The sequence below is a fragment of the Scyliorhinus torazame genome, chromosome 3 (assembly GCF_047496885.1).
Source record: "Scyliorhinus torazame isolate Kashiwa2021f chromosome 3, sScyTor2.1, whole genome shotgun sequence".
NCBI lineage: Eukaryota > Metazoa > Chordata > Chondrichthyes > Carcharhiniformes > Scyliorhinidae > Scyliorhinus > Scyliorhinus torazame.
In genome coordinates, this window is record NC_092709.1 from 199047200 (window position 1) to 199074101 (window position 26902).

Genomic DNA, 26902 nt, shown 5'->3' on the forward strand with positions numbered 1-26902 from the left:
GAGAGTCTGGAACTCACTGCCTGAAAGGGTGGTGGAAGCAGAGCCCCTCATAACATTTAAGAAGTATTTAGATATGCACTTACGATATGGGCCATGTGCTGGAAAATGGGATTCGAATGTTTAGGTGGTTGTTTTTTTAATGTTTCAAGTTCACCATATTAAGATTTTATTTATTTTTTTTTAAAATGTGAGTAAGCTGTTAATGACCACAGAAAACTTTTAACAAAATCCATAATATTCACAATAAACTAGATTCAACAGATTACAAAACCAATGTAATTGGCTGTGCTTAATCATAACAGAAAAATGTAGAGGTTCTTAGATACTGGAATCAAGCTAACATTTTCAGCCATTTTCAGTAATCAATAGCACTTTGATATATAAATGTATCAGGAGGATAGCATTTTGTAAGGTTTAATATATCCAGAGGATCATGTTCAGATAGAATAGCTTCAAATGCATCATTGTTTCTTTACCAGGAATCTTGCAGAAATAAGTATAACTGTAACTTCACAGTAGCTTGATTTGCCTGGTGTTGGCAAATCTTACTTTTGATTCAACAGCAGCAATTGGCAGTAGTATTTAAGGATATTTCTGGGCATCAGTCAGCAACTTCATTTTCAATTTAACACAGTCAAACATTTTTATTCTCCCGAATGACAGCAATCAGCCATAGAGGTTCCCCAGGTAATGAACAGACTGCAAAAGATGGTAACTCTTCTGGTACAATAGGACAGCAAACACTCCAGGATGTTTCTTGGGGACACCTAGTCTACAGTTTAAAATGGTCAAAATCAAATCTGCCATCCGAAGTTGAACAGTCCCAGGGCAAAGCTGCTAGGATTTCTGCAACTATACTGTGAACAAGTATTTTTTAAATGGGCGGTCACACGAGTAGTTGCTAAAACTGAATATATCATATAGAATATTCATGTGATTTTCATTTTGAAAAACACAATATTGAAAGGGAAAGTCTTTAAAAGGAAGATTGGTGTGTTGGTCAGCAATGATTTTAAAACATCACAGTTTGAAGTTATTTTAGGAGCACTTGTCTACGTATAAAATTCTTACTTTCTCTATTTTAACAGGTGCAAATCAAATAGAGGTACATGTCTCCATTCAAATAACTGAAAAATCTGATGAGCACAAATATCCAGTCTGGTATTACTGGCAATCATAAATCAATTTAAGATATAATTGTGCTAATCTTTACCAATGTACAGAACAGTTTCGGTTACTGCAAATTGTGGCAACATTTTTAAGAATTGTGTTGGATACATAAAAAATGTTTGCTTAATGTTGGAAGAATTGCAAAGGCCTGAGAAACCTATTAGATGCCGAGGCATTTGTACCTCAAAAGTCACAAACCTGGGTATTTGTGGAAAGGATGAGGGCATGGCTTAGCAAAACATGTTCATGAAGTAATAAAGCAGCAATAATATCCATATATAAAGCCTTCTGTTCGCAGTGAAGGAGTGTTAATTCAAGAGGTCAGAAGCTAAGCTAGAAATAGTAGCTCATCTAACTTAAGGCATCAAATTCATGGGATTAAATTCATCTTGTAAACCTTGAAATTTTAAAATTATAGTCTACATAGCTCAAATATTGCCATCTTTTAAAGCCATGATCACACAAAAAAGCTACCACAAATTTTATGAAGTATTTTTTGTTAAACGCTGTTCCTTTCCTTGCTCTCTTAACTGGTCTGTTTTTTTCAAAACTTGCCCAGAACCGTTGCTAGCAGAGCCATCCTCACCCACATTTTCAGCCTGGCGGAAGTAAGCTGCCCGTGGATCAGAATCCACCTCCACACTAACTCAATAACCCGTGGCAATGAATGCATAACCACCATCTTCTTCTTCCCTTTGGTCATAATGTGAGGAGTGAAAACAAACACGCTTTGTATTCTTCCACTGAGGCAAATCTTCCCTTCTGATTCCTAGTCATGTATAACACATCAGTATCTGGCAAAGCCTCTTCCAGACTATCAAATTCTTCCTGCTGGATTCCTCTAGATGTAAGAAAATGTATGATATTTTTGGGAATCCGAAGATCTCTGGGAGTAACATATTGAGGATTAACACGGTATAATTGTGGTGAGCCACGTATGGCGGTTGTATACATGTTCTACTGTTCTATTAGTATTGTTATCTCCACTGTTGTATATACTTATTGTTATTGCTGTTCTGTTATTGGTTGTTGCTGTTGTACTGTTGGAATGTTATTATTGCTGCTGCCGTTGGCTCCGTCTGTGACTCCATCCAGCTGTGGAGGTACAAAACCTGTTGGCCTGGGTCAGCACTGATGTGCGGGAGGAGCTACAGGTCAGCACATATTTAGCTTATTAAAGCATTGGTTCACTGCTTCTCAGCGTCTCGTCTGAATTGATGTCTATCAATTTAATAAGCTAAAATTTTGATAATGGATGCTGCCCTCAAACCTGAACGTCCCGACTGGACCCGCAGGCCGCTGAAGCGCCGGCTATCTTTGAGCATTGGCTCAGCTGCTTAGAGGCCTACCTCGAATCCTCGACTGCTGCAGTTTCCCCGGCACTCAAGCAACGTCTCCTCAACGCCCGGGTGAGCCACCGGATCTTCCAGTTAATCCGAAATGCCGGCTCGTATACGGAGGGTGTAGATGTACTCAAGGAACAGTTTGTGAGGCCGGTCAACGAGGTCTTTGCCCGACACCAGCTGACCACGCGGCATCAGCGCCAGGGTGAGTCGCTCGCGGAGTATCTTCGTGAGTTGAGGGTACTCGTCGCAGTTTTAACTGCCGGGCGGTCTCCGCATCGGAGCATTCGGAGCTAATGATTCGGGACACTTATGTGGCTGGAGTACGGTCCAGCTATGTCCGGCAGTACCTCCTCGAGAAAGGGGCTCTCGGCCTTGAGGCGACAGTGAAGCTGTCCAGAGCCTCGAGGCCTTCCCGTCCGATCACGTGGCATCCTCGGGGACGTCAGAGGCGAAGCCATCACCCGACCCAGGCGTATCTCACTCCTATGCCGCACGGCTGCCGGCCAGCTCCAGAGGACCTTGCTGGAATTTCTGTGGGCAGGGCCAGCATCCCCGGCAGCGCTGCCCAGCACGCAGCGCTGTGTGTAATGAGTGCGGCAAGAAATGTAATTTTCCGGAGGTATGTTTGAGCCGCTCTAAAGCCCCAAAATCAAAAGCCGGACGGCCTGAGGCTCGCAGACCTCACAACGTGGCATCGTGCCTGCCGGGACAGCCCCCTTCCGCCGCGTGCGACCCGTGGAGGACGCCATCTTAGTCGTCGCCGCTGAAGCGGCCCGTCAGGTGCGACCAGTGGGCTCCGCCATCTTGGTCGACATCGTCGACGCTGCCATTTTGTGATCACGCTGCTGCCACAGATAGTCCTTCGCATTACCTCAGCTCGGTCCAGCTCGACCAGTCCCGGCCTTACCATCTGCGAAATTCGATGATGGCTGTCAAACTCAACGGGCAGGAGGCGTCCTGTCTCTTCGACTCCGGGAGCACAGATAGTTTTGTCCACCCGGATATGGCAAGGCGCTGCTCCCTCCGGGTCCTGCCCGTCTCGCAGACTATATCCCTCGCGTCCAGTTCGCACTCCGTACAGATCCGGGGGTATTGCGTCGCAAACCTGTCAATATAAGGCGTAGAGTACACTAACTTTAAGCTCTACGTCCTCCCTCATCTCTGCGCTCCCCTCCTGCTCGGGTTAGATATCCAGTGCAATCTCAGAAGCCTAACACTAAAATTCGGGGGACCCCTGCCCCCTCTCACGATCTGTAGCCTCCCAACCCTGAAAGTCGCCCCTCCCTCGCTCTTCGCGAACCTCACCCCAGACTGTAAGCCCGTCACCACCTGGAGCAGACGGTACAGTGCTTGGGACAGGGCCTTCATCAGGTCAAAGGTCCAGTGGCTCCTGGAGGAAGGGATCATCGAGGCCAGCAACAGCCCCTGGAGAGCACAAGTGGTGGTCGTCTGGACTGGGGAAAAGAACCGGATGGTAGTCGACTACAGTCAGACGATCAACTGGTACACGCAGCTCGATGCGTATCCCCTCCCACGCATATCTGAAGTGGTCAATCAGATTGCGCAGTATCGAGTCTTCTCTACGGTAGACTTGAAGTCCGGGTACCACCAGTTCCCTATCCAGCCGGAAAACCGCCAGTACACTGCCTTCGAGGCAGATGGCCGCCTCTTCCATTTCCTCAGGGTCCCCTTCGGCGTCACCAATGGGGTTTCGGTCTTCCAACGAACAATGGACCGAATGGTGGACCAGTACGGGCTGCGGGCCACGTTCCCGTACTTGGATAATGTCACCATCTGTGGTCGTGACCTGCAGGACCATGACACGAACCTAGACAAATTTCTCCGCACCGCCCAACTCCTTAATTTAACCTACAATAAGGAGAAATGCGTTTTCCGCACAACCCGGCTAGCCATCCTCGGCTATGTCGTGGAAAACGGTATCCTAGGGCCCCGACCCCGACCGCATGCGCCCCCTTCTCCAGCTCCCCCTTCCCCACTGCCCCAAGGCCTGAAACGATTCCTGGGTTTTTTCTCATATTAGGCCCAGTGGGTCCCCCCACTGGGGGAGTACGCGGACAAGGCCCGCCAACTCATTAAGTCCACCATTTTTCCCCTGACGGCTGAGGCTCGCTTGGCTTTCAACCGCATTAGAGCCGACATTGCCAAGGCCACGATGCACTCTGTGGATGAATCCCTTCCATTCCAGGTGGAGAGCGATGCGTCTGACTTTGCTCTGGCCGCTACCCTCAACCAGACAGGAAGGCCTGTCGCCTTTTTTTCCCGTACCCACCATGCCTCCGAGATTCGACACTCCTCCGTCGAGAATGGCACAAGCCATTGTGGAAGCTGTGCGGCACTGGAGGCATTACCTGGCCGGCAGGAGCTTCACTCTCCTCACAGACCAACGGTCAGTTGCCTTCATGTTTAATAACACGCAGCGGCGCAAGATTAAGAATGACAAGATTTTGCGGTGGAGAATCGAACTCTCCACCTATAACTACGACATCTTGTATCGCCCTGGGAAGCTCAACGAGCCCCCAGATGCCCTGTCCCGCGGTATATGCGCCAGCGCGCAAACAGACTGGTTACGGGGCACCCACAACGACCTCTGTCACCCGGGGGTCACCCGGCTTCTTCACTTCGTGAAGGCCCGCAACCTGCCCTACTCCACTGACGATGTCAGGGCTGTGACCAGGGATTGCCAAATCTGTGCAGAGTGCAAGCCGCACTTCTATCGGCCGGACAAGGCTCACCTGGTGAAGGCCTCCAGCCCCTTTGAACTTCAAAGGACCACTCCCTTCCACTGACCGTAATGTGTACTTTCTCAACGTTGTTGATGCGTACTCCTGCTTCCCGTTTGCAATCCCGTGTCCTGATATGTCCTCTGCCACTGTCATCAAGGCCCTGCGCAGCATTTTCTCCCAGTTTAGTTTCCCCGCCTATATACACAGCGATTGGGGCTCCTCTTTTATGATTGAGGAGCTGCGTCAGTACCTGCTCAGTAAGGGTGTCGCCTCGAGCAGGACTACCAGCTACAACCCCCGGGGGAACGGACAGGTGGAGAGAGAGAGAGAATGCTACGGTCTGGAAGGCCGTCCTGCTGGCCCTACGTTCTAGAAGTCTCCCAGTCTCCCGCTGGCAGGAGGTCCTCCCCGACACGCTCCACTCCATCCGGTCGCTTCGGTGTACTGCCACAAACGAGACCCCTCACAACCGTCTATTTGTCTTTCCCAGGCCGACGATCTCCGGGGTCTCGCTCCCAGCCTGGTTAACGAAACCTGGGCAGGTCCTCTTATGGAAACACGCGAGGCCAATCCCCTGGTCGAGCAGGTTCAGCTTCTCCACACGAACCCTCAGTATGCGTATGTTGCACACAGCGATGGACGACAGGACACAGTCTCCCTCCGGGACCTGGCTCCCACGGGTACCCCTGCGCCCATAATCACCGCGCCCCTCCCAGCCACCTCCCCACCCACTTCCCCACCTACACCTTCACCAACATTTCCCACAGGGTCCTTTAGCCCTGCCTCTGCGTCGTCACCCTATCCGGGACTGTGTTGTGCGGCCGATGTGCTCCCGGAGCCAGTGTCCACACCGCCAGTGTCCACACCGCAGCTGAAGCTGCGCCTTTCGCAGCGAACAATTCATCCTCCTGTGAGACGGAACTTGAGTCTCTTTCACCCCCGCCGGACTTTTTTTTTTTTTTAAACGGGGGGTGAATGTGGTGAGCCACGTATGGCTACGTAAGGCTGTTGTATATATGTTCTACTGTTCTATTAGTATTGTTATCTCCACTGTTGTATATACTTGTTATTGCTGTTCTGTTATTGGTTGCTGCTGTTGTACTGTTGGAATGTTATTATTGGTGCTGCTGTTGGCTCCGCCTGTGGCTCCACCCAGCTGCGGAGGTATAAAGCCTGTTGACCTGGGGCAGTCCTGCAGTGTGGGAGGAGCTACAGGTCGGGACATATTTAGCTTATTAAAGCATCGGTTCACTGCTTCTCAGCGTCTAGTCTGAATTGATGTCTATCAATAATGTGAGAAGGTAGGCCAGTGAATGTACTGTTCTCCCATGTTTCAGGTCTCCAACCATTGCGACCATTCACAGTTCTCAGCTCCTCCCGAATAGTGAAAATGTAAAGCAAAGTTTGAGTTGGGTGTTCACCGACACTATCTTCCGCATTAATAATAGGTTTTCGGCAATGTTGAGCAGCAAGTTTAGCTGCACCTGGCTGAGGATGGCGAACAACCAATACACCCACACAGCAACTCATTGTTTGTACAGAGTCTGAGAGAGACTCCCCTTTCTGTACAGATGAAGTCGCTTCTGAAAAATGAACCACCGTACCTCCAAGTCTCTGCATGGCAGCAGGAAATGAATTATTAGTTCTTGTGCTGACCTAACTTTCCCCTTTAGAATGTCCAAGCTCCAATCTTTCTGCACTATTAAACGTAGATTATGAGCAACATTGAACAAATGGGGCAACTGGTTCTTAGTAAAACTGTCTGACTGACAGAATGCGTTGTCCACAAAAGAAGGTATCAAAGGTGAGCAATGGTGAGGGACAGTTTATGCTGCAAGATTCTGCGGTGACAGAAGCCCCGCGACTGGTGGAGAGGGTGGAGAGTGTATGTAACCGTCCGGATTAATGGTATATCTTCTTCGATGAGTTTCTTGACTCATTTTTCCTTGTATTCTCCTTCAGTATTTGGAAGTCCAGTGTTCGAAGAGTGATGGATTCTTGGAGGAAGATGGAATCTGGGATCCATAGCAGGACCACAACTTGCCAATCTGCGAGGGCGGGCTGCTCTGGTCCGGACTGTTTTGAATGCTGGGGGGGGGGGGGGGGGGGGGGGGGGTTAACTGTAGTTAATGGTGGCAGCAATGGGATACAAGGCCAGGCCCTCACATCTTGTCCGTAACCTGGAGGAACAAATAACTGTCCTTCAATGTAGGCCACTTTACCTCTCATCACAACTCGCCCAACTTTTCCTTTCACCTTTCCTTCAAATGGTGTCCAATTGGACTTGTTGAACTGCATGTGGTTTGGGATAGCGCATTCTTGCTCTAAGTCAACCTCCACGTGGGTGTTTTCCTGAACTGGCAAGGAGAATATTTTATGGGAATTTTCAGTCGTTTAACTAGATCATCATTGGTGAGTCTGCCTTCCCTGACAGAAGTGAGCAGTAGTGGCAGCATGGTCTCCAAGCCAGGGTAACCTGGTGGTGGTGAATCACAATTCTTTTTTTCAAACAGAATGTGGGGCGTGATCGGTGGCAAAACAGTTGATGATGTCCAAATTCTCAGAATGCTTTCACATTTTTTTTTTTTATATAAATGTATTTTATTCCAAATGTATATAAAAGGTTACAAAACAAACAATTCGGGGAGCAAACACACGACTATGCAGTTTGTACAAATTTTTCCCCTTTTCACCCCCCCCCCTCGAAGAACATCCCCCACCTCGCCTCAAAGCCCTCCGCTGAACCTCTTAATTCGTACTTGACCCTTTCCAGCCGAAGAAAGTCACACAAGACCCCCAGCCAGACCGCCACTCCAACAGGAACCTTCGTCGGGCGATCAGAGAGGCTAAGGCCACAACATCGGCCCTCCTCCCCTCCATCAGCTCCGCTTCTCCGATATCCCGAATATCATCAATGAGTCCGGCTCAACCACCTCCCCTACTATTCTCGTTAGTGCCGCAAACTCTCCCGCGCAGAATGTCTCCTACTTTTCGCAGCCCGCACTTCTCACACTCATCTGCCACTCCCTGCAAGAACCCACTCATTCTTGCTCGAGTCAGATGTACCTTGTGCACAACCTTGAACTCTTATCAGTTTTTAAAAAAAAACATTTTATCAAGGTATTTGTAATTTTATAATAATAACAGAAAAGAAAACAAATCCAAATATAAACGTAGTACATGCATCATTTCCATCCCTAACAAGTCTCTCCTCCCCTTAACAAAAAATAGCCCCACCCCCCCACTCTTTAGATTATTACCTCTGCTGACTGTTCATTTTCCCGTAGTCGATAAACGGCTGCCACCTCCGGACGAACCCTAGCATTGACCCTCTTCGGGCGAACTTGATTTTCTCAAGACTGAGAAACCCAGCCATGTTGCTAACACAGGTCTCTGATTTTGGGGGCGTCGAGTCCCTCCACACTAGCAATATCCGTCTCCAGGCAGGCAAAGGCCAAAACGTCAGCCTCTCTCGCCCCCCGACTCACGGATCTTCCGACACTCCAAAGATTGCCACCCGACTCGGCACTACCCGTGTTTTTAGTACCGTGGACATGACATCTGAAAACCCTGCCAGAATCCCCTAAGCTTCGGGCATGCCCAAAACATATGGACATGTTTTGCTGGGCCCTCCCGTACACCTCGCACACCTGTCCTTTACCCCAAAATCTTGCTCATCCGGGCCATCGGCATGTGTGCCCGGTGAACTACCTTGAAATTGTATCAGGCTGAGCCTGGCACATGTGGATATGTTAACTCTGCTCAAAGCATCTGCCCACAGACCTGCCTCTATCTCTCCCCCTAGCTCATCTTCCCACTTGCCCTTTAATTCCTCTATCTGAGTTTCCTCCGACTCCAAGTTTTTTTTAGATATCTGATACCTTCCCCTCTCCCACCCATGTTCTGGAAACTACCCAGTCCTGGACACTACCCTGTCCTGTATCCCCCATGGTGGCAGGAGCGGGAATGTCGGAACCTGCCTATGTAAAAAAATCCTGCACCTGCAGATACCCGAATCCATTTCCTGCTGGCAGTTCAAACCTCCCCTCTAAATCCTTCAAACAAGGGAAGCTCCCATCTATGAATAGATCCCCCATCCTCTCAGTCCCTGCTCCCTGCCATCTCCGAAACCTCCCATCCAGTCTTCCTGGTACAAACGGATGGTTATTGCAAATCGGGGCCCAGACCGATGCTCCCTCCACTCTCACATGTTTCCTCCACTGCCCCCAGACTCTCAGGGTCGCCACTACCACCGGGCTTGTGGAGTACCGGGCCGGCGAGAACGGCAGAGGTGTCGTTATCAATGTCCCCAGACTTGTGTCCTTGCACGATGCCGCCTCCACTCGCTCCCACACCGAACCCCCCCACTTCCTAATCATAGCTATATTTGCCGCCCAGTAATAGTTGCGAAAGTTTGGCAGTGCCAGCCCACCCTCCCATCGACTACGCTCCAGCAACATTTTCTTCACTCACTGGGTTTTACCCACCCACATAAAGCCCGAAATCACTTTGTTTAACCGATTTAAAAAGGCCCTTGGGATAAAGATGGGGAGGCACTGAAAAACAAACAGAAATCTGGGGAGGACTGTCATTATCACGGTCTGTACCCATCCCGCCATTGACAGCGGGAGCATGTCCCACCTTCTAAAGTCCTCCTTCGTTTGCTCTATTAGACAGGTCAGATTTAACTTGTGTAGTGTCTCCCATTCCCGTGCCACCTGGATTCCCAGATATCGGAAGTTCCCTCACACCACTCTAAACGGCAGGTCTCCCAGTCTCCTCTCCTGCCCCCTCGTCTGGATCGCAAACATCTCACTTTCCACATATTCAATTTATACCCCGAAAACCAGCCAAATTCCCCAAAGATTCGCATAATCTACCCCATCCCCTCTAACGGGTCAGAAATATACAGGAGCAGGTTTTCGGCGTCAAGCGAGGCCCTGTGATCCTTCCATTCCCCCCAGCCCCCCCTCCTCCTCCACCCCGCACCAATCCCTTCCAGTCCCTAGATGCTCTTAACACCATCGCCAATGGCTCTATGGCCAGAGCAAACAACAGCGGGGAGAGGGGACACCCTTGCCTTGTCCCTCGGTGCAGCTTAAAATAGCCCAACATCAGCCGATTCGTTCGTACACTCGCCATCGGTGCCTGGTACAACAACCAAACCCAATCAATGAAGCCCTGCCCAAACCCCAACTGTCCTAACCCACCTCCCACAAATAATTCCACTACACCCGGTCAAAGGCCTTTTCCGCATCCATCGCAACCACCACCTCCATCTCTCTCTTCCCATCCTGATGGCCTTCTCGCCATATTCGTATATCGCCCCCCTCGTCTTCCTCAAATGCTCCACCGCCATCCCTGTAGATAACAGCCCAAACTCCAGATGTAGCCTCTGCCGCTCCTTCAGTAGCCCCTCCTCCGGAGCCTCCAAATATCTCCTGTCCACCTGGAGTATTTCCCCAACCAGCCTATCCATCTCTGCTCGCTCCACCTTCACTCTATGGGCCCGGATCGAGATTAGCTCCCCCCTAACCACTGCCTTCAGCGCTTCCCAGACCGTTGTTGCCGAGACTTCCCCAGTGTCATTTATTTCCAGATAGTTCTGGATGGGCTCCCTCACCGGCCCGCACACTCCCTCATCCGCTAACAGTCCCACATCCAACCTCCATCGCGGGCACTGCCCTCTCTCCTTACTCACCCGTAAGTCCACCCAATGTGGGGCATGGTCTGACCTCGTCCCCCCCATGATCAGCTTATGCAACTCGGGATCTTCCCTAACACCCACCTCATAAATTCCACATCGTCCCAGTTTGGCGTGTATATATTCACAAGCACCACCAGTATCCCCTTAAGGGGATGTACCAGCCCCCCACGTCCGCCACTATTCTCGCTGCCTCAAATGCCACCCACTTGTTGATCAGGATCGTGACCTCCCCCCCCAGTCTTAGAATCCAACCATGAAACACTTGGCCGACCCACCCCTTCCTCAACCTGGTCTGACCTAGTACCCTCAGGTATTTCTCCTGTAACATTGCCATGTCCGCCTTCAATCCCTTCAAATGCGCGAACACGGGAGCCCTCTTAATCAGCCCATTCAGCCCTCTAACGTTCCAGGTGATCGGCCTATGCGGGAGGCTTCCTGTGCCCCCGTCCCTCCATGCCGATCAGCCATCACCCTTCTTAGGCCAGCCTCCAGCTCACGTTTCTTGCCTCCGTGGGCCCGCCCTCGGGCATCCACTGTCCTTGACCTCCCATTTGTCTCCCAGCGACAGATCCTCCCCCGTCAGCAGAGCCGCTTCCACCCACCCCGCCTATCAGCAACACCACAATCCCAACACCCCTTAACAAACTTACCACCTGCTCGCCATCCACTGTGCTTCCGTGAGCTAGCCCACACAGCTAGCCTGGTAACCCCCGCCCATGGCGCCAGATATCCTATCCCCTATTGTTCTCTCCCGCTCCCGCCCCCCCCCCCCCCCCCCCCCCGGCTCAAACATACATATTCAGAACATCACAGTCCCCAATAAACACACAGTAGAAAAAATCTCTCCACCCACTGAAACAAAGTTACCTTGCAGATCTGAGCAACGGCCCAAAAGCTTGTTACAAAGGGCACTGCATATACAATTCAAAACTAAAATAACTTTAACAGAATCAAGACCGCAATACCCTCCCGCAAGGTTCAATGCCCTCAGACCCCTGCCAGCCTTTTGTCTTTGATAAAGTCCATCGCTTCGTCCTGAAAGTAAAGTTTCTGGTCCTCATAAGTGACCCACAGACGCACTGGGTATAATATCCCAAACTTCATCCCCTTCTTGAAGAGGTCCGAATTTACCCTATTGAATGCCGCTTTTATTGAGGTCTGATTTTACCCTATGTCTTTTGGCCAGCTCCGTGCTCAGGTCCTGGTAGATGTGCAGCTCACAGTTCTCCCACTTGCAGCTCTGTTTCTGCTTGGCCCACTGCAAAATCTGTTCCTTGTCCACCGTTCGCACCACCGTTGCCCTCGGCTGTTCATTCACTCGCGGTTTCCTCGCAAGCGCTCGGTCAACTTCCAAGGGTCGGGTAAACGCCCCATCTCCCATCAACTTTTCCAGCATACTTGCCACATATGCCCTTGCGTCCAATCCCTCGCTGCCCTCCAGGAGGCCTACGATCCTCAAGTTCTGTCTCCAGAACCTGTTCTCCAGGTCCTCCACCTTCTCCTGCAGCCTTTTCAGGTGGTCCCTCATCAGCCCACCTCCGCCTCCAACGCGGTAAAATGGTCCTCTTGCTCGGACACCTTCTCCTCCATCTTCTGAATCTCCAGTCCGTGGGCTTCCAACCCCTGTTCCACCCGATCAATTGTTGCCTTAAATCGGGTCTAGCCCTTCCTTCTTTTCCTTGGCGAAGCTCTCCTGAATGAACTCCACCAGCTGTACTGTTGACCACTGTGCCACCAAACCGGGGTCCTGCACCTCCGCCATGCTTTCCCACGCTCAATTGCTCATCAGTGGCAAAACATCAGCATTGTCTGAAGTCGCTTTCAGGAAAATGAAAAGTCCCACCGAGAGCCAGCTTTAGTACAAAAGCAAAGGAGGTATGGTCTGTGATTTTTGGGGTTGTTTTTGGCACAGCACACACACCATGGTCTGGGCAGCATGGTAGCATAGTGGTTAGCACAATTGCTTCCCAGCTCAGGGTCCCAGGTTCGATTCCCGGCTTGGGTCACTGTCTGTGCGGAGTCGGCACGTTCTCCCCGTGTGTGCGTGGGTTTCCTCCGGGAGCTCCGGCTTCATCCCACAATCCAAAGATGTGCAGGTTAGATGGATTGGCCATGCTAAATTGCCCTCAGTATCCAAATTGCCCTTAGTGTTGGGTAGGGTTACTGGGTTGTGGGGATGGGGTGGAGGTGTGGGCTAGGGTGGGGTGCTCTTTCCAAGAGCCGGTGCAAACTCGATGGGCCGAATGGCCTCATTCTGCACTGTAAATTCTATGATTCTACAGTAATACCTCCTGCCAAAACTACTACACTACCAGAAACAAAATTCTCCTTATGACTTCCACCAGACTCATGAAGATGCACATGGACATCAATCAAACCTGGTAAGCGAATCAACTTGCGAGAAGTTATCAAATCAACATGGGTCTTCACTGGAGGAGCATCCCCTACCAGCCGCAAAGCCTCAACAAACAGTTTGGTGCACCTAATATCAATAATTAATGGAACGAGGGCAACACGGTAGCGCAGTGGTAGCACTGCAGTCTCACGGCGCCGAGGTCCCAGGTTCGATCCCGGCTCTGGGTCACTGTCCGTGTGGAGTTTGCACATTCTCCACGTGTTTGCGTGGGTTTCACCCCACAACCTAAAGATGTGCAAGGTAGGTGGATTGAACACGCTAAATTGCCCCTTAATTGGAAAAAATTAATTGGGTACTTTAAATTTTTTATTTTTTTATTTTTATTTTTTTAAATTAATGGAAGAGAGTAATCTACAGCCAACCATCCAGTACGATAACCCTTGATAAAAAAAAAAAAAGAGGAAATGCACCATCCTCCAAGTTCTGCCTGGAGAGATGTATAACCAAATCAAATTAGTTTTCTTCTAGATAGTCCACAAAACATCTATGCTTCACTTTCAAAGGACAACCATTGTCAGAATCTTCGAAAGGCTAGTCCACTGCCTTAATCTTACTCCCATGCTCAGTGTAAAAATCTGCTGTAAGCAAACTTCCATAAAGATTATATCCAAGTTGCTCCAAGGATTGTACTGTGGACAGCAATTCACTTTTGTTCTTGGAGCTGCCAATTGAAAGCAGTATTTTTTTTGGTAAGGTATTTTAAAGTCAGTGCTCAACATGGCCTTGAGGTATACCTCATAGCAATTTTCTCCGAAGCAGGCCACCTCTCCAGTAAGTGTCATCTCCACTCCCAGCTAAGTGGGAAAATTAAAACGGAGGCACCTTTACGCCTACAATTCCTGAACCAGTCATTAGTCTTAATGGTATGTGGTTGTTTTTGACCTGCGCAGAGACGATGGGCCAAAGGGCCTTTTCTGGCTTAAGACCTCTTATGACTCGCCCAGAGCTGAGCTTCCCACCATCACTAAGATTGCCTATTTATACCTCTGGAACATTGTCCACCTCTGACCCTACCTCAGATCATCTGCTGTTGGAAACCTCATTCATGCTTTTGTTAACTTAAAATTTACAATTCCAAAGTACTCCTGTTTAGCCTCCCATTTTCCAAAATTTAATTCTTCCATGACAGTGCTGCAAATATTTTGTTCACCATGCTCCCACATTGGCTGGCTCCCAGTTGAGCAAAGTCTCCATTTTTAAATTGTTATCCTGGTTTTCAAACTCTTCTCCACCTCACCCTACCCCATCTCTGTAACTTCTCCCAGCCCTACAACAATTTTAATCGCTCTACCATTGGTCATACAATACCCCTTTTTCCTCCTTTAAGATACTCTAAAACCTACCTCTTTGACCAAGTTTTTCGTTATCTCCCTTAATATTGTCTTACACAATACTTTTGATTATTTTGTGAAGCATCTTGGTGTTTTATTTCATTCAAGACGCTGTATAAATACATGTTGTGCATCTCCAATCATGCTTTCCCAGTGTAGCTTCCCATTAGATGTGTAGTTACCTGGCTATCTAATTCATTACTTCAGTTCTGGTAACGTGTCTAACAAAAAAGGAGAGTGCAGAGGGTAAATTTGTACTGTTCTGGTGTAATACTGTTATGAAAATAACTAGTACTGATTTCAAATTCAGACTCGCCTTCACTCTTACCTTCCTCTTACACTGATGCCTTTGGCAATCGCGCAATTTAGTGCATTTTGTTTCACATAGGTACTCCTTGTGGCATGGCAAGATCTTGGAGTGTTTCCCACAGCGACATTGTTTTTCCACTTCCTGAAAATCAGAAACACCACATTTAATAACCCTGATTGAAGATTTAACGCTATTTTTCAGACTGGCTTCATAGTAACAAGTTTTATAGCAAAGCAACCCATTGCCCAAACTTTCCTGCTGTCTAAATTTAATGAATGTTTTTCAATTATCTTCAAATTGTTGTACACCAATAGATTTGTGGTACACTTAAGTTTCTTTTAACTTCAGAATTGCATCCCTGGGTAATCTCGTGCTTCTCTCAACAGGAATAAAAGTCCTGGAATAATCCTTTATGCTAACCCACTATCAAACTGAATATAGAATATTTTAAGTGCTTTATAAATCGAATCTTCTAACGAAGACATCAAACGTTGTGTAGTAACTTAGAGTATCAAAATAGTACGCTCAAATTCTAAAAGTAGACATGTGCTTAACAATGGGATTAGTTTTACTTCACAAACAAACTAAAATAGACCGACTGGTTTGAAGATTTATATGGCAATTATCCGATCCAACAAGAAACTTTTCTTTGTGCCTTTGATAAGAAGTTAAGTTTCTCCATTCACAACATGATACAGAACTACAGCATGGTGCAAACCAAGGAATCATTACCATTTGGACAACTGAAAAAAGAAATTCCATATTTAGTCAGACACACCAAAATTCCTGCAAATTCAAATCTTCCTTCCATCATTGTCTCCAATGTTCTGCCCCTTAACTGCTTAACTTCACCTTTGCTGTCCTGATCTCTCAGTCTTCCAGTATTTCACCTTGCATAACAACCGCCGCTGCAACTTTAAATCCATCATTCATAACCTCCAATATTCTTGAAGCGCACCTGCCATGGCAATGTGCCATTAGATCTTGTGGGATGGGCAGCGCTGTGGTTAGCACTGCTGCCTCATTGTGCCAAGGGCCCGGGTTTGATCCTGGCCCCGGGTCACTGCCCATGTGGAGTTTGCACATTCTCCCCGTGATTGTGTGGATCTCACCCCCACAACCCAAAGATGTGCAGGATAGGTGGATTGGATATGCTAATTTGCCCCTTAATTGGAAAAACATTTTGTTTTTTTAAATCTGGTGGGACAATCTCCAGTACATAGCTAAAACATAAAGAACTTGACAGTTTGCATCTATACGAAAGGCCATTTGAATAGCTGCCTACTATGACCCAGCTTGCCCTGCCCCATCAATTGAGCGCTCCTTCCTCTCAGCACACTGTCCAGTAATCTCTCAATTTCCCCATCTCAGTGGCTGATCACTTAAACCGAACCACCTCATACTGATGGGAATTCATTCAATTGGACTGGCAACATTGCACAAATTCTCTCAAATTACTACCCTGTATCCAATACCTTATTTATTTGCAACGTCCTGGAAATGCTCTTGCCTCATAAATTTAATCCCACTACAATTTGGTCATTATCTTATATTCAGACTTTTCCCTAACAATAGCAATGAGACTATTCTAGCCAAAATATTGCACAGTTGTAATTGTGACTCTGTATCCTTCCTGACAATGATATCTTTCCTCTGTAGTCCACATGGTAGTTCAGTTAATTCATGTGGCAATGGAGATACAACAGGATAGAATACCGAATATTCAGTTCCATCGCAGTTAAGAAACTAACTGCATATAATGGATGACCAATCCGATACTGTGCTTCTTGTCACCTCTCGAATCAAATTTCTACCCTCACATTTCCTCTTATGGCTTAATGAAAATTTTCAAGTATTATTTGTTCATACATATTTCAACTTGCCATTATTGGGATTGATGTAGGCCAGAAGTAGGACATTCAGCCCCTCAAGCCTGTCTCACCATTCAATGAGATTGTGGCTGGTGTGTGACCTAATTCCATATTTGGCCTCTATCCCTTAATATCTTTGCCTAACAAAAATCTCAGATTTAAAATTAACTGATCTAGCTTCAACTGGTATTTGTGAGAGAAATTACTTCTTTTGTTTTTTAGTCAACTTGTATTACTTTGAATTTTTTAGAGAACATTTTTATACCAGTTGCAAGATAGTCATAAATGCATAACCCACTCAAATTACAGCCCTAAAAATATTCATTACAAGCAGATAATTATGTATTTCACCATCTAACCATACATTTTATAGACACTTATCAGGAACATTTGCTATTATTCAGCTAACAATTTCAAGCAACAGGATTTGTTAACATTTGAACCCGCACGAGTGGTCATGATTGTGCTTTGTGGTCACGATACTACTCCCATATTCATGTCTCAGTTAAAAAGTTTATTCAGCTGTAGCAAGGTTGCATGGAAAGTACCATTTCAAAGCAAAGCATCACTCTGACAGAACTGTGTAAAAACAGACATCAAACCATTTCTCTCTATTTCTCACGCTAAGAGCAGATTAATTCTGGAAAATACGTATGGCAAGAATAGAGAAGTCAGCAAACCTTTTCCAAAACTTATTTGTGTAAAAGAATTTTAATAATATACTTTCTTTTTAAAGTCACACCACCAGTGAAGATGCATGCTCTCACCTGTCTGCAGGTTTCACAGGGACCTCGGTGGCAGCGCATTGAACATCTATGAAGGCCACACTCCAATGGTTTGTCACAAGTATCACCACAGGTTGGTATATCCTCTGTACAGGGCAGTGCAGATTCTGGATAAAGTAATAAACTCCTTTAATTTGTTTCTGGTTTCTATCCACAAAAAACTAAACAAAGATTTTTAACAAGATGAAAAGTACTCAGGAACCTTGCTCTCATGGCGATTCTTTGAGTTTTTGTGATTATGCATAATCAGACTGCAGAAGCCCTCTGGAGCAATCAGAAATAAACAAACTAGATTTTGTTAAAATTCGAAGAGATTATGGCCGGGATTCTCGTTTCCTCGCTACGATCAGGAATTCCATATGAGCAAAGAATCCCATATCGGCCCAAAAACGGGATTGGCGCTGGTCAGCATATCTGTCGCAGGTCTCCAGCCCCGTCGGCCATAGTGGGCTTCCCACCCCGGTGGGAACATGAAAACAGCTGATATGTATTAATTAGAATGCAATTAAACAGGCTGGAAGCCCAAATCCCATCTCGCACCCCCCCCCCCCCCCCCAAACCTCGTGCAGTCCTACTGGAAAATATGGAGTACGTGGAGAAATCCTGGAGCTGGTGAGTCTACCGACAACACAATAACTTCAGTAAAAAGGAAGGCTACAGTTTAGAATCAAATAGAATATAGAGGTTGTCAATAATTTGGTTCAACCCATGACAGCGGTTGGGAAAAAAAAAAAGTAAGCAACAAGGAGACAGACTATGAAGCTAGAACTGAATAATATCGAGCTGTAGATAATTATAGCCGAGCCAAACTTGGATTCTAGACACAGCTCAGAGGCAATAGATGGTGGAGCTGTCAACACAGAGTGAAAGCTGACCCCACAATGCCAGGATAGGAGATCATTGGTAGGTCTAGAATTTGATCAAGCTGGAGAAAGGAGTTGAGAATCTTATGTTTTATAAATAACCTGTTTTCTCATACATAATCACGGACAATTTCCAGGATGCCGTGCTTACTTCAATCTGTGCTGACACTGGAAGAGTATCAATTCATTTTGTGATTCCCATTTTCCAATATGTCAATATAAATCCAGATTTGGATGCCAATCTGACAGCTGAAGAGTCAAATGAAACTTCGTGAGTAAGGCCATCTCATACAATTTTAGTTTGAAACTGTTTGCTTTAAAAGTTCTTCGGTGGGATCTGGGAGGCATCCTAGGTCAGTGAATCTTGAACTTGAACTCCCCCCCACCACACTAAACTTGAAAGAACAGAGGAAGGATGGCGGATTTGCAGAGCTGGCCAGAGGATGGGAGGGAAAAAGGCGGCTGACCAGGGGCACAGCAAGATTAAAACTGCTAGGTTTTCCCCCAAAACAGTGAAGATTATGCAGGCTATGGTTGGAGGAGCAATCAGGAATCAGAACAGATAATTAAGCCACATCCACCAATAAAATAAACAATTAATTCAAAGGGTATATTCTAAAAAAATGATTACTTCCGGAAAACAACAAAACCAGTTGGCAGTTGTGGATGGGGGGGGAAAAGAGAGGGTGAAGGGCTGGAGGAAGGAGAAAGGAAAATGTGAAGGAGAAAGAAAAGTGCGTAATTGTTCCCCGTTATCTCCTACAACTTTTTCCTCAAACCTATAAGATTAGTAATACAATAGCAATTGTTGAATTTATGCAGCTTAATTACTGTAAAGAACATTCAAAGGCATTCCACACGCAGACACAAGGAAAACAGACATTAAGCAGGAAAGTGAGAGATTAAGACCATAAGACATAGGAGCATAATTAGGCCACTCGGCCCATCGAGTCTGCTCCGCCATTCAATCATGGCTGATATTTTCTCATCCCATTCTCCTGCCTTCTCCCCATAATCCTGATCCCCTTATTAATCAAGAACCTATCCAAGGCCAGCACATCCTTCCTTAGCTACAGGGCCCAAAACTGCTCACAATACTCCAAATGGGGTCTGACCAGTGTCTTATACAGCCTCAGAAGTACATCCCTGGTCTTATATTCTAGCCCTCGTGACATGAATGCTAACATTGCATTTGCCTTCTTAACTGCCAACTGAATCTGCACATTAACCTTAAGAGAATCGTGAACAAGGACTCCCAAGTCCCTTTGTGCTTCTGCTTTCCGAAGCATTTCCCCATTTAGAAAATAGTCTATGCCTAAATTCCTCCTTCCAAAGTGCATAACCTCACGCTTTTCCACATTGTATTTCATTTGCCACTTCATTGCCCATTAAGAGTGAGCTGTACGTATGGGACAGAATCTACATGGCAGATTTGCACAATTTCAGAGTTTATGGAGGGTAGAGATGGGAGATCAGCAAGGAAAGCCTGAAATTCCTGAAGGGTCGACACTCAGCATAGTGTAAAGGGTGCAGGGGTGGAAAAAAGGATAATTAGACAAGGCCACACAAACAAAATAGGGTTAATTTTAAGTCACACATTCTGCATTTATCAATACTGAATTTTATATTATTTATAACTTTAAAAGAAAAGTTGCACCCTTTCCATCACTGGACTGGATGCCTCAAAGCACCTTCAGCCAATTAAGTGATCAAAGTGTAATCACTGCTGTAATGCGAAAAACACTGCAATTTATGCACAGCAAAATCCTACAAACGGCAATAAAATAACAATCATATGATCTATTTTTGTGATGTTGATTGAACAACCAAATACTGACCAGGACACGGAGATTAACAATGCAACGTGATCTTTCACATCTACCCAGAAATAGGGCCTTGGTTTATCATCAAAAAGATGGTACCTCCAACGCTGTAGGACTCCCTCACTATCTGGTGTAGTAGACTGTATTTTTGTGTTCAAGCCCTGGAGTAACTAAAGAGGCAAATGTTCCACCAACTGTGCCATGGCTGACAGGCAAACAGCAATAATTATGGAATTTGAAAAGCAAGGATAGTAGAGCTGTTTAGAGCACAATTTCTTTGCAACAGAGGCTGAGACACAGGACTGAATCACCATAACACCCAGAGGCGAAGTTATAGTGAGACAATGTGTAAGTTAATTGTGAAGAAAATAATTTAGAATGGTAAAATATGAACAAAAAAAATTACAACTGGAAATAAGGTTTTATAGATAGAAAACACAGATTTCTTTGTGTTACATACTTGACTTTCCACAGGGGCAAGCCCTGAATCCTGATCGGGGACAATTTCCACAAACTCCACGATGACAGATCTGTTCACATGTATGATTGTCACAAGGTAGAGTTCTTCCACACACCTAAGTGGTAATAATTTGGAATTACAAACTTTACTGTAATTTAATTCCTTAAATCTATTTTTTACTTTAACAAAAGTCTTTGATAAATGAACAAGAGGATAGAAATGGAAACCAGTAAGCTTAATCAGTTCGTAGAATCATTTGTCAGTTTGAGTATTTTCAAAACTATTTTTTAGCTCCTCCAAAAAGCCATGCTTTGCAAAATTACATTTGGATTAGAATTTTGTTGACAAGTCACTTCTTTACTCACGAATTTAAGATTCTTCAGAAAGTTGGAGAAACACAACTTGTGTTCAACTGGCAGGAATAATTACATACATGTAAACAATGAATATACATTAGAGACACAAAACTATGTCTTTCATCTATGATGCATTATTTCTTGGATTCTTCCCCACTAGTCACGAGGGGATGGTACAGTGGCTAGGAATACTGCCTCACAGAGCCAGAGATCCTGGCTCAATTCCAACCCTGATTTGAGTTATTGTCACATGCATCGAAGTACAGTGAAAAGTATTTTTCTGCAGCCAAGGAAACGTACACAGTAGACAATAAAAAAGAATAATCGATAGAGTACATTGACAAATGGTACATCGACAAACAGTGATTGGGTACAGCGCGGAACAAGGGGCTAAACAAAACAAATACATGAGCAAGAGCAGCATAGGGCGTCGTGAATAGTGTTCTTACAGAGAACAGATCAGTCTGAGGGAGAGTCGTTGAAGAATCTAGTAGCTGTGGGGGAAAAGCTGTTCCTATGTCTGGCTGTGCGCGTCTTCAGACTTCTGTAGCTTCTGCCTGATGGAAGGGTCTGGAAGGAGGCAAAGCCTAGGTGGGAGGGGTCTCTAATAATGCTGTCTGCCTTCCTGAGTCAGCGAGAGGTGTAGGCAGAATCAATGTAAGGGTGGCAAAGTTTGTGTGATGCATTGGGTTGAGTTAACCACACTCTGCAGTTTCTTGCATTCTTGGGCCGAGCAGTTGCCATACCAAGCTGTGATGCAGCCGGATAGGATGTGCTCTATGGTACATCCATCTGTAGCACCACCCACAGCTGCAGACCGGCTTACTGACCTTCTCAGAATTTGTCCACCGGGAGAAGATTAAGTATGCCATCCGAGGGTCGGAGGAAGGCTTCCTAACCGGGGGGGCACAGTCCAAAGATGTGCAGGTTAGATGGATTGGCCATGATAAATTGCCCTTAGTGTCCAAAATTGCCCTTAAGTGTTGGGGGTGGGGTTACTGGGTTCTGGGGATAGGGTGGAGGTGTTGACCTTGGGTAGGGTGCTCTTTTCAAGAGCCGGTGCAGACTTGATGGGTCGAATGGCCTCCTGTAAATTCTATGATAATCTATGATAATCTAATTGAATGGCGGAGCTGTCTCGAAGGGCCAGTTAGCCTACTCCTGCTCCTAGTTCTTATGTTCTTAAATAGGCAAATTTAAGGGAAGGGCAAGACAAATCTTTCTGTATAACACAGTAAATAAACACGGCCAACAATGTACATAACTGTTTATAAATTTTGAAACTGCCAATAAAAAGATATTTTAAAAAAGTAATTGATGACATAGCTGAAGATGGCTGGGCCCAGGACACTATCCTGACAAAGTCTTACAGCAAATGTCCTGGGACGGAGATGATTTACTTCCAACAATCACAACCACCTTCCTTTGTGCTAGATATGACTCCAACTACTGGAGAGTGTCCCCCCTCCATCCTACCGCCAACTCTCACTGACTTCAGTTATGCTTGAGATTCTTGATGCCACATGGTCAAATGCTGCCTTGGTGTCAAGGGCAGTTACTCTCATCTTACCTCTTCAGTTCAGCTCTTTTATCCACGGTTGGATCAGGGCTATAATAACATAGGAACGGAGTGGCTCTAGTAGAACCCAAACTGAAAACTGCTAGAAATAATCTTAGGGGCAAGCGCTATTTACAAATTCTTTAGGCAGTTTTACTAAAAGCAAGATCACAGATAATGAACAACCTAAAAATCTACCAAGAATACAATAAGAGGCTTTTTTAACATAAAGTGGCATCTACAGGCATAATTCAGAATTAACCGTTGACATTTTGGTATTAGAAATGCAACTGGAAATGTACCAACAGCCTTATTTTTAACCTCCTATACAATAGCCTAATTTTAAACCCCCTACTATAAGATGGAGGTATTCGGAAGTTTCTAATTGCATAGTATCGCATCTGAATTGATTAATTGTACCGATTATTCCCCTGCCCCTCAGAAAATTAACATTTGTCCCTCTACCAACATAGATTTGGAGTAGCAACTGGTTAATATAATCAACTCAATAGTTTCCGATGCCCCTCACTGTCCTTCCTGAATTTCTAATTCTCCAATGGGTTTCACCAACAAATTCTGTTTTGTGCGAGAGAAAGAGGACTACAAATGAAGGAAGGCAGTTGTTCTATCCTGCTAAACTGTTGTAATTTACTTCAGGTTACCTCCTCACACTGCCACTGTGGTCTAGCACACAGCCGCTCAGCTGTTTTCTTGCCACACAAACACCGTTGCCTGCTGACACGTGGACACTCTGGGCATCCACCTAAAACAGAAATTTTCAAAGTTATGGAAAATTTGGAATACATTTCTGAATTTAAACAGCAGCATATGTCGTTTAGACAGACTCAAGCATAAAGAAGTACTCCCTTTTCACTGCGTGTCAGGGATTTAGCTGATCAATTTTAATTATTCACAGATTCTCTTAAAAGTTCTCTTTTCAATTCTCTAACTAGGAGCAAGTAATTTTAAAAACAATAAAACAGGTGTAATCTCCAACCAGTAATTTAAAAATAAAATTATGAAATATTAATGGCAAATGCATAAGATGGTGTGACACAATGCAGGACATTGCTTGCACACTTCAGGTCAGGAATCATATCGATAAAATGAAAAGCTTTTAAGTTTCAAGAATTCTACATCAACAAGTCATGAACAAATCACAACCATCTTCCTTTGTGCTAGATATGACTCCAACTACTCCAACAGACACAAGTCATTTCCAACTTGGTATACTTCTGCAGTCCAATTCTACAAATAGAAGAATAGCTTTTCTAGTGGCATCTAATCCTTTCAGTGCAATAGGGTTTAAACCCAATAACTGTGAACCGTGAAACGTTAAATGCAGTATAACCAGATTGGCCATAATTGTGGTGTCAGGGCAACAATAAAACATTTGAAGGAAGCTGATAACTCTATTGATTCTCATTCACAGGAGAATATATCACAAGAATTTAACCAGAGTGTTATTCTTTAGCGTCCGGGTATGGTTGCATGAGGGAATGCAAACTATGGTTGTTATTTTGTAGCAAAATAGCAATCAAGCTTCAATTCACAAGATTTAGAAAAACGTAAAACCAATCTTCTCCGGTCTTAAATTTATCTTTAAGACAAGGGGAGAAATTTATCTTCGAGATTTGGTTGCAAGTTTAAGTCAGGTCAGCATCACATTCACCATAAGGGGAGACTTAACCAAAATCTACATCTTAGTTTGGATGAAAGAAAAATTAAAATACATTATTTGCCCTGCTGCATTTAAATTACATTTACGAATAATCAAGAAATATATGGATGTTGCAATGGTTCTGCTCTTTAGATGGTAAAACTGCAAGACAAATAGAGAATAAATCATCAAGATTGTTTTATGCATATGCCCTATTCAGATTAAAGATAGAAAATTGACAAATCAACGGTACAATTCTTTCCCTATCAAACAGAATGTTTCTTACAGTCAAAATTTAAACACATCCATTTCCAGATGCAAACAATGATTTATGAATACTGTCTGTAACAATTCTTCATGCTTCGTCTTTTCATTTTCCCAAATCTTAATTAACCTCTTGTCTAATGGTAATTTAACCAACCTGTATGACATGGATTTTCACATTTATGCTGCCCACAAGTTAAGAGTTGGTTACACCGTTGCTGACAGGACCACCCCTTAGCACTGCATCGTCGGGATACTGGTTTCGCCTTTTTACAGTAACATGTATTGGAGACCATCTTTGGGCAAGGTGGGCAAGGACCTAAATCAGAAGCACAAGACAATTTTAGCCAAGTTTATTGAAGTTGTACAAAACAATTAGCTATTCTTAAATCACTTACCAGGATGGCATAAAAGAAGACACTTGTGTCCACATAAAGGCTTGAATTCTTTGTCACAAACTTGGCCACAGGAATGAGGTACAAGCCAAGGATCTGGTGGGGGATCTTCAACCTTTCCACAGTAACAATAGTATCTTGTTGGAGTTTGAGACTGTTCATACTGGTGCCTACATTTAGGACTAAACAGGAATACTAAATTGTTTTTTGAAGAACCAAAATTATTAATTTTTGCCTGTCGAAAACACAATGAGAACCATTTAAACATTGCTAAATATTATCTGACACTATATATTTTTTGTAATAAAATAGTTTACATTGTTGCCCTCAGTAAAAAGAAAAAGGTTATTCACTCGAAGACTGACTAAAAGGATAATGATAATTTTTCAAATCACAAAACTAGCAACTTAGGCATTTTGTAAGATGGTGGAAAAATATATAATCAAGTGTTACCGACAGAACTAAAAGCTAAAGCAGATGATTACACAACAATTATGCAAGATCAAAATGCTTTAATTTAAATTAAAAGATAGTGTGACACTTCTCTATTGTTCAAATAAACAACTTCATCATACAGGTTTATGATATATACTCTGAAAATACCACAAAAATTCCAGAATTTTAACAATCAAATTCGTAAGAATTTTTCCCAAAGTGGTCGCAGTCAACATTTTTATTTCTTGCCCAGCTGATCATATCTATGTATAGATTATTAAAATTCCAAGTCTTTAATCACATGATCACATATATAACTAGCAAATTTTAACATCATGGAGAACAAAGAGAATGATTTTAGAATGCGCTTTATAAGAAAATATTTTCCAGCTGTGAGAATGTGTCCAAAGAGATTTTAAGGAAGCTTCCAAAACAATTTTTTGCCAAACTCGGTAATTATTAAGCAAATTACAGATTTGAAGATGACAATGGATCTATATAATAGAAAAGACAATGAAGACAAGATAAAGAATACAGCTAGGCTTCAAGAGTTAATCAAACTATTCCAAGTTATTCAGTTGCTTAACTACATAACTAAGTTAGCCGCCAATTCAAAAGCTAAATTCTCAAAGCAATGAACATATAATACTAAGCGTCCTTCATTTGAGAGCAAATATCCATCACTTACCATGGCCAGGAATGATCTTTTTGCCCAAAATCATCATCCAACACTGAGGATACAAGAAAAATGCTGTCTTTTGCCCATTTTTGGATACATGGCATGTGAAAGATACAGTAACAACGGAAGCAACTCCAAATCTAATGAGGAAACAATTTAAGTGTATCATAAATTAATGTTTACGTGAAAATATATATTTAAAATGACTGTACTAAGTTAGTGTCCAATATATAGTATATTCTTTCATCCAATGAGCATATCTAATTTTTAAAATTCTAACTCCTATACATTTATGATGCTATTGTAAGAATTGCCCTGATTACCCTCTTTTCATTGTTAATTCACAAAATCTATGAGCCAAGTTGGTGATCAAGTACAAAAGACAGAAAAGAATATAATTTAACAAGGTACTTTTTTAAAAAATTCCGCTTTCATAGAATCCACAGTGCAGGAGGCCATTCAGCCCATCAAGTCTGCACCAACCCATGCCCACGCCCCCACCATAACCCCTTAACCTCATCTAAACTGCACATCTTTGGACTATGGGAGGAAGCTGGTGCACCCGGAGGAAACCCATGCAGACACGGGGAGAATGTGCAAACTTGCACAGACAGTCATCCAAGTCCAGAATTGAACCCGGATCCCTGATGCTGTGATGCAGCACTGCGATCCACTGTGCCACCATGTCGCTTCATTGCTCCCCTCCAGAATTTTAAGCAAGCTACAAAT

At 44.7% G+C, this 26902-nt stretch overlaps 1 protein-coding gene and 2 pseudogenes across 1 annotated transcript in view; all 3 read right to left on the reverse strand.

Moving 5' to 3' along the window:
- nfxl1 (nuclear transcription factor, X-box binding-like 1) overlaps positions 1–26902 on the reverse strand; it is a 235755-nt gene that overhangs the window by 194509 nt on the left and 14344 nt on the right. Inside the window, 7 exon segments of the mRNA XM_072496719.1 lie at positions 15043–15165; positions 17663–17787; positions 20827–20941; positions 23403–23503; positions 24822–24983; positions 25063–25241; positions 26183–26313. Of these exon segments, the coding sequence (XP_072352820.1) occupies positions 15043–15165; positions 17663–17787; positions 20827–20941; positions 23403–23503; positions 24822–24983; positions 25063–25241; positions 26183–26313 (936 nt within the window).
- LOC140408217 (multifunctional protein CAD-like) lies at positions 1715–12557 on the reverse strand (annotated as a pseudogene).
- On the reverse strand, positions 12742–14839 carry LOC140408218 (multifunctional protein CAD-like; annotated as a pseudogene).